The 11,281-nt window shown below is 54.4% G+C and overlaps 1 protein-coding gene across 1 annotated transcript in view; it reads right to left on the bottom strand.

Moving 5' to 3' along the window:
- Positions 1 to 1,980, bottom strand: part of FGF18 (fibroblast growth factor 18) — a 25,931-nt gene extending 23,951 nt beyond the window's left edge. The window contains exon 1 of the mRNA XM_008577565.1: positions 1,890 to 1,980. Coding sequence (XP_008575787.1) covers positions 1,890 to 1,980 — 91 coding nt within the window. The remainder of the gene's footprint in view (positions 1 to 1,889) is intronic.
- Positions 1,981 to 11,281: the final 9,301 nt, after the last annotated feature.

The following is an 11,281-nucleotide window of genomic DNA, read 5'->3' as shown; positions in this document are numbered from 1 at the left end:
ACTGAGGGTTGCGATCCGTTGCCGGTCACGAAAAAAGACAAAAAGAAAAAAAAAAAAAAAACACTCTCGCCTCAGGGCCTTTGCACTCACTCTTCCCTCTGCTTTGATGTTCTTTCCCAGATTGTTACATTCTGGCCCCTCTACTTCACTCAGATCTCTGCTCAAACATCACCTGCACACACAGGCCTTTCAGGACCTCTCTAAGGCAGCCCTTACCTCTGTCACTCTCCATCCCTCCAGCAAGCTTTGTGCTTCTTTCTAGACATACCATCTGCTTATTTGGTTTTTGTCTGTCCCCCTACTCCCCACTAGACTGGCAGCACCATGAACACTAGAGCTGTCCCTTTCTTTTTTCTCTTTTCCCAGCACCTAACACAGCAGAAACTTAAGCACTTGTTGAATGAGTGAATGGATGGATGAATGAATGAATGCACAAATGAACACTGAAAAGACTTGGAGTCCTGTCATGCTATTTAGCATTAAATTAGGTTTTCCTATGCCCTGCTAATTGTATACATGTCCCAGCCCTTCTTCACCATAAAGCTGAGCAGTTCCTGAAGCCCAGGCAGCATTCTGGGTTTGTTCTGTGTGCCCAAAATGTCTGGCACAATGCTAGGCACAGGACCCCATCCCCACACTAGCACAGCCCCTCCCAGCCTAGGGCAGAGTTCTCGGGACCCTGGCTGCCCAAGCATCTGTCTCACCCCTCAGCCGTGAGCTCCCAGGGACTGTGTTGCCCTCACTGCTACAGCCCACACACAGCCCGGGGTCTCTGTCCCCAAGATGACCCACCTGTGCCCTGCAACCCCAGCCCAGGCCCCACAGGTGCTTCAGTGGAACCATGTTATCGAATCTTCACAATTATCCTTGGGGTGGAAGCCTTATCCCATATTACATATGAGGAAACTGAGGCTCCATAGCTGAACTGACAAGAACAGAGGCAGGCAATGCCAGAGTTAACCCCAGTTCTCATGGCCCTGAAGACTGTGTTCCCTGCGCTCCACCCCTGTAGCACAGCCCCATGCCACTGCCCTATGGGCCCTGCCTGCCCCACCAGCACCTTCAAAAGCTGCCCCCAGGTTCACAGCCCAGGGCATGCCACTCTCTAGCTAATGGACCTTAGGCAAGTGACTAACCTCTCTGTGCCTCAGTTTCCTCACCTCTAAAATGAGGGTGACCGTAATGGCACCCACCTTGGGGGTTGCTGTGAATATTAAAAATATGAAGTAGTATATTAAATGCTTAGAGCGGTGCCTGGCACGAGTGCTCAGTAGGGGTAGCCACCGACAGAATAGAAACGAACCCTTTTTGGAGGCTCTGAGTGAAGCCCCACGAACCAATTACAGTTTGGGAAGATGTTACTGCTTTTGATGGTCCCAACAACCCTGCACCACGGGAACACTTATCACCCCCACTTAACAGATGTAGAAACTGAAGGTCAGAAAAATTAAGTCTGTTGTCCTGAGCCACACAGCCTGGTGGGGCAGGGCCTAGCCTACTGGCCACCAAATGTGTATCCTAACTTTCACCACCCTTCAACGGCCAGCCCAGCACTGTTGACAGCCTGAATCTGATACCAGGACCTGCCTCGCTTCACATCCTGATGCCCTGTAAGAAAGAACTCCAGCAGCCCTGAGGCCATGTCTGGTGGGCATTTGTCCTGTAGACCCCCACCCGTGGCCTTCGACCTTCCTGGAATGACTTCCGGAGGCGACTTGGCCCTGTCGCCTCCCCCAGGGGCAGGCCTTTGGCATCCCTCCCTGTCCTCCAACTCTCCTCCTGCTCACAGGAGACCTTATCGACCAGAGGTCAAACCAATCTCCTCACCCTAGGTCCCCAAGGGGAGCTGCCCTGCCCCAGAAGCCAGCCTCCCATTAATGATTTTCTACCTGGCCCACTGGACAGAGGCAGTGTGGGTGACCCAGGGTCAGCAGGGGCTATCAGGTGGCCCTTCCCCAGGATGTAGGGGGGAAAATCCATCTTGCCCAGCTTCCATGACTTAAGCCACACTCTGTGGCCAGATCAATCCCAAGGGAGGTTGTGGGGTGGCCTCTGACACGGAAACGACCTGTCCTCCTGAAGAGGCAAGGTGTACCCCTGGGCTTCCTGGGAAAGATCTTGGGGGGCTCCAGCCTTTGCACAGGCTGGGTCCTCTGCCCAGGCTCCCCGCCCCTTCTGCGCATTGTCATCTGCCTTCAGGCGAGGCCCCCTCTGGAAGCCTTTTCTGGCTCCCACCTCCCAGGCGGGGTTAGGCCTCTGGACACTCTACTGCAATGGCTTATTGTCCTGAGTCCCGTGTGTCAGGTTCATCCCTGGATCTCAGCTCTGCCCCCGGGAGGTGCTCAGCAAATGCTTGCCAAATGGCTGTGGCTAAAAATGAGAGAAACCTGGAGGCCAATACTGACCCCACCACTTACTACCCAAACAATCAGAGTGCCCAACAGAGGAATGACAAGGGATGTTTTCAAAGCTTTGTTTGCTAAAGCTTTCCTCTGCTCCAGGCACTTGCTAAGAAGCCCTCTAGATATGGTATCTCATCTAATTCCACCAACCCATGGGGGTGATCACCAGTTAGAGCCCATTTTACAGATCAGACCACTGAAGCCAGCTCTCCAGGTCCACGGAGCTGGTCACGGGTGAGCAGAGCTCCAGGGTCCAACGCCAGAGCTCACGCAATGCAGGGCTACCTGGGAATATTCGTTTCTCCTCTTTTCCTGCTAGCTGGGTGGCAGGTCACTTGGCTTCAGTGCCCTGAAAGGGGGCCTATCTTCAAGGCCTTCCCAGATCAGCCACAGCTGCTGTCTGCCTGGCTGACCCCCCTCCCGGTGCACAGTTATCGGGGTATTGAAAAGCTATGGTGTGAAGAAAATCAAATTGCTTTCAAGGCCTTCCCAGATCAGCCACAGCTGCTGTCTGCCTGGCTGACACCCCTCCCGGTGCACAGTTATCGGGGTATTGAAAAGCTATGGTGTGAAGAAAATCAAATTGCTGCAAGTCTTGCAAGGTGAGAAGGGTTGGCACATAGAGGATGTCTCCTTCTACCGGGAGAAGGTGACTTTGCCGCTCCACATACCCTGCACACATACACATGCACTATCTTTTGGGTCAAAGCAGCTTTTCCCACAGCAGGGTGGCCTATAGTCCCCCTGTAGCCTGAGACCCCCAACTACCTCCACTCGACCCTTCCCCTGCTCTGAGGGCTGCAGCTCTGCTGGAAATATTCATTCGCCAATCCAGGAGCTGCACAGAGGCAACAAGAAATCTTCCCCCAGGTCTGCCAAGGTCCTGGACGTGGCGCTCAGTGGGACCTAGCATATCCACCTGCCTGCAGTGTCATCCTCATCCGGCGCAGCTCATAACACATGACATGACGCCAGCTCCCTGCTCGGGACCCTGCCATAGCTCCCCATTGCCTACAGGATGACGTCCAGGTGTCATTCTTACTATCTAGCCCCTCCTACCTTCCAAGCCTCCTCTCCTAGGCACTGTGGTGGGAATCTGCCAGGGGGAGAGAAGAGGGTGGGGCGAGCCCCCAACACAGTGCCAGCTTCCAGAGGTTGACCAAGGTACCCTTCCTCCCCCCTACCATGGCACCCAACGGCCACCACTGCTTTCTCTGTCCTGAAGATTTCAGCCTCACTGGCCCACTCACAGCTCTGAAAAGCGTGTTTGGAGGCTTCCTATTTCTTCCTGGCCCACATTTCCCGCCCATAGCCATCCATCACGTCACACATCACCTACATGCACACACAGCCTAAACACACACTCACCCCACGCGTGCAGCAACAACACAGCAGCTCTTACTAACAGACCTTATGTGTTACCCAGCTCCACCCGCAATTGCCACCTGACTTGATTTCTTTAACCCTCGGTTTCCTCATCAGCAAAATAAGGATTGTTTATAATATCTATCTCAGAAAAACATTACAAGAGTAACAAATAGCCACTACTTTTTTTCTTTTCTTGTCTTTAGTTTGGTTTTGTTTTTTAAACAGCCACTACTTGTTGAGTGCTTCCTCTGAGCTAAGAACTACTTTAGGTAAATGTAATCCCCACAACAACCCTAATGAGTTAGTATGATTATTATCTCCATTTTATAGATGGGGAAACTGAGGCTTGGAGAGGTCACATCACTTGTCCTAAGTCATAGAATTAGTGAGAAGAGAAATTAAGTTCAAATCCAGCTCCCCCTCGGTCTGGAGCCCAGGCTCTCCACCACTTCACCCATGCCTGCCTACGGCTGCCGTTCTCCCTTCTATTCCTCACCCACCTCCTTTCCACTATTCCAGGACGTAGCTGGGGAAGTGGGGAGGGAGACTGTCCATGAAGGGCTGGAATTCTCTCCCTCCACCCAAGTCAAGAGGATGGGGTCCCACTGCCCCCTCCCGCCCAGTCCCCGATCCTTGAGGCCTCATGCAATCCATGCCCCTGTCTCCAGGCAGCTTGCCCAGAAAGGGAGGGTCTCCCTGGTCCCTGGAGGAGCAGCCCACAGAGTTCCGGCCACATTCCATCACTGCCTGCCTCCTCCAGCAGCAGCATCGGGCCAGCTGTGCTGAGGGCTTTGAGAGTGTCTCCAAATTCTGAATTCAAACCTGAGACCTTCACCCCCTCCAGGCACGGTCCCTGGTAAAGTCAGTCTCCTCTCCACCCCAAAACACAGCTCCCCAAACTCTTCCTTAAGAGCAGCCTGGACTCTGTCAGGAGTTCTGCCCATGACAATGCTCCCTGTATCACCATAATCGAGACTGAAACTCACATCGACCTCCACTTGCTGGTCACTTGAACTTGTCAGGCACCATCTCCTTAGTCCTCACACAACCTGAGCAGGTCAAAACCATTACTATCCCTGTGTTCCAGTGACAAAGGGAGACACAGAGAGGCCAAGGGACTCACCCAAGTTGTACAGAAAGTGACAGAGCAAAGATCTGAACCCATCTCTGGCACTGAAGCCCATATATTTCCCACAGCTGGCACCCATGGACAGAAAGGGGAGCAGGGGGCTGGCCAGTTAGCTCAGGGAAAGTGACAGAGCAAAGATCTGAACCCATCTCTGGCACTGAAGCCCATGTATTTCCCACAGCTGGCACCCATGGACAGAAAGGGGAGCAGGGGGCTGGCCAGTTAGCTCAGTTGGTTAGAGTGCAGCCTGGTAACACCAAGATCACGGGTTCGGATCCCCATGCTGGCCAGCCACCGAACAAAAAGGGGAACAGGAAAGCTGGGTCCACCCCAAATCTGAGCTTGGCTCAGATCGTCACCACCAGCCTCCCTCAGCCCAGTCTTCTGGCCTCTCTTCTGTCACACTCCCCACACCCAACTCAACCAGGATGGACAGTGATGCTGCTAAGGGCCTTTCCCCACCCCTAGCCTGTCCATTAAGCTCCCTGGGCTATCAATGTATTGATTGGCAGGGCTGAGCCATCAGCATGGGGGAGTGCTGCAGGATGGGGGCAGGGCCTGAGGGTCAGCCTCCCTCTCCCCATATATCAGCTTCTTGTACAGATCGTCAATATGGGAGCCGCTGCTGTGGGCACTCAGCCCAGGAGTCAGCCTGGGGGTGGGGTGGGACCTGTAAAGACCCATGCCCGCTTTTCTTCCTCCCTTTCTCCTTCCGCCAATCCCTGCTTCAGTTCCATCTCCCTTAAAGCCTTTGGCTGTAAGGCCATGCCAACAAGATAACAAGCCCTTTACGCTGGCACTCAGTGCTCACCACGGCCTCTTCCATCACCTCCATTCCTGCCCTTGACATTCCAGCCACCCCACCCAGCTTGGAGCTCCTTGAGCAACCCAGGCTGTTTCCTGCTTCCAGATAGCACTGTTCTGTGTACCCGCATGTCTTTTCTTTACACACATGCATCCAACACCTCCCCTACCCCCAGTGACCAGGAGGTGGCAGAGCCCCCAGGAAGGAGTATGTGTTATACCTGACAAGGCAGACATAGGAGCTAGGTCTGCAGGCACAAACAAGAGTTCACAGCTAAGCACTGCCCTTCCCCCAACCACCTGAGGAAGTAGGACTGTCTTGTTGGTTGTTTTTTTCCCATTTTTCATGTGCAAAAGCTGGGACCCAGGGAGGTTAAGTAACTTGCCCAAGGTCACACAGAAAAAAGAAAGCAGACCACAATTGGAACCAGGCGGGCCGACTCCAGAGCTCTCATCTTGCCTTTTAATAAGCCCTGGTCCTAGAGCTGGCAGACTCACAGTTGAATCCAGCTCTGCCTCTCTCTTGCTGTGAGATCAAAGGCAGGTTACCATATGCCCAGGCTTCCTTTTCTTCATCTGCAGAATTCCCTAAATCCAAGCTTGTTGTGAGGCTTGACCAGGATGACATGTGAATGCACCTGGCACATGGTGAGCACGTAATACCTGGTGGCCGCTACCAGTATGCTGCTGTTGTCCTTACCCTTACAGACCTGTACCCCAATTTTCCACAGCCACAACTTTCCTGCTAGAGGACTAGGTCAGAACCAAAAGGCCCTGCTGAGGATGGAAGTTTCCTCCCTATCCCACTCCAGTCTCCTTTGGGGGGCCCAATGTGCCTCCAGAGCTACCCGGGGCAGGGTGGAGGCAGCACCTGTGACCCAAGCCCACTGACACTGGTGGTGCCAACCACAAGAAATTCTAAAACTTCACCTCTTTATCTCGGAGCGGGTGACACTTCCGGGCTGCAGGAATGCTGGCAGGGTGCCCTGCACCCCACACACACACTGGGAAAGAGGCTGGGAGGGGAGTAAGTACAGCATTCCCCAATCCCAGTCCCACCCTCCAAACACCCACCTCTAATTCTGGGACCCTCTCAGATCAGTACATTCCATGAGGATCAGGGCCTGCAGACTCCGAGTCAGATGCCCTCAACCCCAGAGATCCCTAACTGGGCCCTGATCACTCTCCCCCACCCACACCCACACCCCAGAATCCAAACAGGAACTCTCCCCTTGAACCCCTAGCATGCCTCTTGGCACTCTGTCTCCCCAACGGTATTCTTTCTGAATAATTTCAGGATCCTTTCTGAAAAAGTCAGCTTGGCATGGTAGAAAGAATACAAGATCTTGAAACCAAAGTCCTGGGTCTTAGCCATGGCCTTGAACAAATCTCTTCTCACCTCTATGACACAGTTTCTCCATTTGTGAAATAGGAATATTACTCCCTCTTCCCTCAGCCTCCTTGTAAAATGGTTGGAAAAATGAAAGAAGCTTCCTGATATAAAGGACACTTTGAAATTCTTACAAGTAGTGCCTTTTTCCCTTAGGCAAGTCACTGCTCTCCAGCCTTGGTTTCCCCCTCCATTAAATGGGAGGAAGATGCACCCTGCCTCCCTACACCACATGGCAGCAGCACCGCTGGGAAAAGAGGTGTGCAGTAAACAAACGCCTGTTGATCTGGCACTTTCCCTCTCTAGACCAGGAGCTCATTGAGGACAGGGACTGATTAAGTCTTATTCCTAAGGCCGGCAAGAAGCAGGCTCCCAGCAAGTCCATACTGAATGAATACCTGGCAGAATGGATGGATGGATGATGCTGCTTTAGGAAATTAAAAGTGCCATCCAATAAGAGAGCTTCCCATCCTCCTCTTGTCCCAAAGGACACTGTCTCCAGCTTCCCCATGCTAACCAGCTTGAAAGAGGGATCTAAACCTCGCTGAGGAGGCTGGGGGTGGGGCAGGTAGTCAGGCTGAGCGGAGGACGCGGAAGGAAACTTCCAAACTTGAACGCCTCGCCTCAGTGGTGAGAGAGGAAGTAGTGCTGCAGGGGGGATAAGAGGCTGCAGGAAGCCCCCCACCCCCCGCCCTGGCCTGCCTCATGCCTGGCCTGTCTGGGGAAGGCCAGGACCTACCCGAGCCTGGCGGCAGGAACAATGTCAGGCAGGTGCCAGCCGAGCTGCGTGAAAGACCCAGCCCGGTGTCATTGTCAGAGCTCAGCCAAGTGCAGAAAAGCAATTTACTGGTCACGCCGCCTGCTCCCCGCGGAAATTTTTAAAATTCTTCCGATTTGAGCTATCCGCGGTGTCCCGAGTCGTGTGGAGAAGGGATGAAGGGATTTTATTAAATTCCCAGCTTCCCGATTCCCGGGGTGGCCGGCGGGTGAGGGCGGGGCTCACCACATTGGGGGTGGGGAGAAGACGGTGTCTGGCATTGAATGTGCTCATGGAAATGTCACTGGGGGCGGGGACCCATTCTGGGCCTGGTGGCTGATGGATTGGAGGAGGGGAGGAGCCCAGAAACTCCATTGCTAAAACAGACCAGTCCCCAAATCCCTGAGGTGGGGGAGGGAAGGGCATAGGTGTATTCATTTCTCAGGAGAGCAATGTGCCTTCCTGGGTGGGTGAGAATTGGCACAACTTCTTCTACCCCTATCATGTATCAGTTTAACCTACGGCCACTCATTTGACAAATGATGCAACTAAGACTCCCAAAGATACACAGATAAGGGAGGATAGAGCTGGGATTCAAGCCTAGTCCACCAGATTGCACAGCCCAGAACACTTCCCACCATGTAGGGAAGCCTCCTGGCCCCTGCTTGCACCAAAAGAGCTCTAACTGCTACCCTCTAAGCACACCCTACCCCAGATGTAGCCACTCTCCCAGCCTCTGCCCAGTGCTACCTTAGCAGGGAGCAGATTTCAGACTCCTGGCAGCTAATGCCACATGGGTCCCACCCCTCATCTCTACCACTAAAGGCCACCCCACCTAGGTTCTTGGAGTGCAAATGGGGACATGAGCCTGCCAACCTTGCCTGTTACCCCCTACAGTAGCATTTCTTCATCTTTTAGGGATCACTGGTACTTTTGAAAGTCTATGGGGAGTTGAGAACCATTTTTCAGACACAGCACATTCAGGCACATTTTTTGTACACATTTCAGGGGCATCCCCCCACCATCCCATTCTTAGATACTCAAGGGTGCACGGTGCATTGACCATGGGTTAAAAACATCAGTGTCACTGGTACTTTTGAAAGTCTATGGGGAGTTGAGAACCATTTTTCAGACACAGCACATTCAGGCACATTTTTGTACACATTTCAGGGGCATCCCCCCGCCATCCCATTCTTAGATACTCAAGGGTGCACGGTGCATTGACCATGGGTTAAAAACATCAGTCCTGTGACAGTTTGAATGTGGAAAGGCTAGAGGGAACAACGTGGCAAAGAAAGGGGAGAGAGGATGCAAACCACCCAGCTCTTTACTAAGATGCTGGCTGTAGCTGTGGCCAGGGGTGGAGGTGGGATGCAGAATCCAGATCCCTCCCTTGCATCCCCCAGGAGAACACAAAGACCACACAGCAACCCCTCCTGGGCCCCACTTCAAGAAAAACCAAGAGCAGCAGTCATCCAGAGGCTTTGGCAACAAGGTACACAGGCCACCCCCCTACCTGCATGCCTAGTTCATCACCCCCCAACCCCAGGTTCAGCACTCCAGAAAAGAGCTCTCACCTAGGGCAGACAAGCAGACCCCCTGGAGTGACCCTGAGGCCTGCCCTATGGGGACTCAGGGGCAGACCAGGCAGGCCATGCCTGGCACTGGCCTCTATCTCTGACACCAGCCCTTCCCCACCCAGTCTCCCCCCATCACCACACAGGGTCACATCTGCTCTGGCAAACAGTCAGTCTTAAGTTACTGACTCCAGTTGTATTGATTCAAGGAGTCACTAGGGACCCCAGACTGGCCAACAGGAGGAAGAACCCATCAGTCTGTCCATCCATCCATCCTTCCAGCCCCAGCCCCAACTGGCTGCCCCCAGCTCAGAGCATGAGGGTAACAATATTCTCCCTGAAGTGAGAAGAGAGGTAAGCAGACCCACCACCACCACCACCAACACTGCAAGAGGCTGCTGAGTCTCAACAGCACCCAACTCATGCAACACCCCTTGTACCGGAAAACTGGGGGAACCACCATTTTCCCATGCCCAAAGCTCTCTCCCGGCATCTCCAGAATCCAGAGGCTATGGTCTAAGCATCTTCTCTAACCCTATAAGGACACCTGCATTTAATCGAGAAGGGGAAGGGGCAAATAATCCTCTTTTGGCCTGTCTCTAGCTTCTCCTAGGTCCCCTCCCTTGGAACTCTAGGTGGGTGGGGGGCTTGGGCAGGTGGTGTTTCCTGTCCCCTAGGCCTACTCCCCCCCACCCACCATGCTGAGGCAGCCCTGGTCTGGTTCTAATCGGGACTGATGTCGGCTCCTTCTTTCCCTCTTCTCTCTCGCTCCTAGCCCCCCCTCCCCCGCCCCCTTCATTTCCACGGCTTTGGAAGCCAGAGCGTTCCAACTGTCTGCGTGCCAAGACCTTCCCGAGTCTGAAAGCTGCTGAAGTAACAGATCAGATTTTAGCAAGTGCTTTCCAGGCTGAGCGCCAAGCCCTCTTCTGATTCACAGAGAGCAAAAGCGAACGGAGAGCAGGCGGAGAACCAGCCGAGGGCTGCACCACCTTGGGCAAGAGCTTTCGGAGCAGGGCCCGTTCGGGAGCAGCCTCGCGGGCAAACTTACGGGCAACGGCCCCTCGGCCTAGGCGCGCTGCGTTTCGTCCCGCAAGTATGTCTGTCTCCGTCTCTCAATGCAGCAAACGCCTTTGAAACCACAGAGTAATTTACAACTGAAGCTTTCTCCCTGGACTCGAAATCCACTCGGCTGAAAGGAGCTTTTTTGTTTGAAATAGTGAGCGGCGATGTTAAGGGACGGTTGGCAGAAAAAATCCCTAAGTCCCAACTCCTCGCCGGCCGCGGGCAGGGGAGTTGGAGCCGGGCAATTGCTGCGGCTGAGACCGCCGGCTCCGGGGACTCTCCTCCCAGCCGAGGCCGACAGGGGCCACGACAGCCCTCACTGGCTTGAGCCCCACAGCAGAAGCCCTTGTCCTTGGCCGGTCCCCCGCCGGCGCAGGGCGCGCGCGGAGCCGCCCTTCCGCGCCCTGGGAACAGGTGCACTGGGCTCGGCGCCCAGGAGGGGTGGGGCACAGGGAGGGGGCGCGGCCCGGGAGACGGGGGTCGACATTCACCGCGAGGCAGGGACGGGGGGAGGTCAGAGTCAGGAGCCCACGTACCTGTACCTGGAAGTACAGCAGCAGGAAGTGTAAACACCTGCGGAAGAGAGATGGAAAGGCTGTCAGTGGGATTTGAGGGAGGAGGAGCGCGAACAGACAGACAGACACGCAGTCGGAAAGTCAGGCGTGCAGACGGCCACAGGCACACGGACAGACCGCCAAGTACGGTGGGCAGCCCCGAGCGCGGGCGCTTACAGGCAAGTGCAGGCGGAGGGCGCTGAATACATCGCTGGGCGGGGGGGAGGCGGCGGCTTCG

The sequence above is a fragment of the Galeopterus variegatus genome, unplaced genomic scaffold (genome assembly GCF_000696425.1).
Source record: "Galeopterus variegatus unplaced genomic scaffold, G_variegatus-3.0.2 Scaffold1540, whole genome shotgun sequence".
Taxonomy (NCBI): Eukaryota; Metazoa; Chordata; class Mammalia; order Dermoptera; family Cynocephalidae; genus Galeopterus; species Galeopterus variegatus.
The sequence above is the reverse complement of the archived record's forward strand: the minus strand, read 5'-3'. Positions and strand labels throughout refer to the sequence as shown.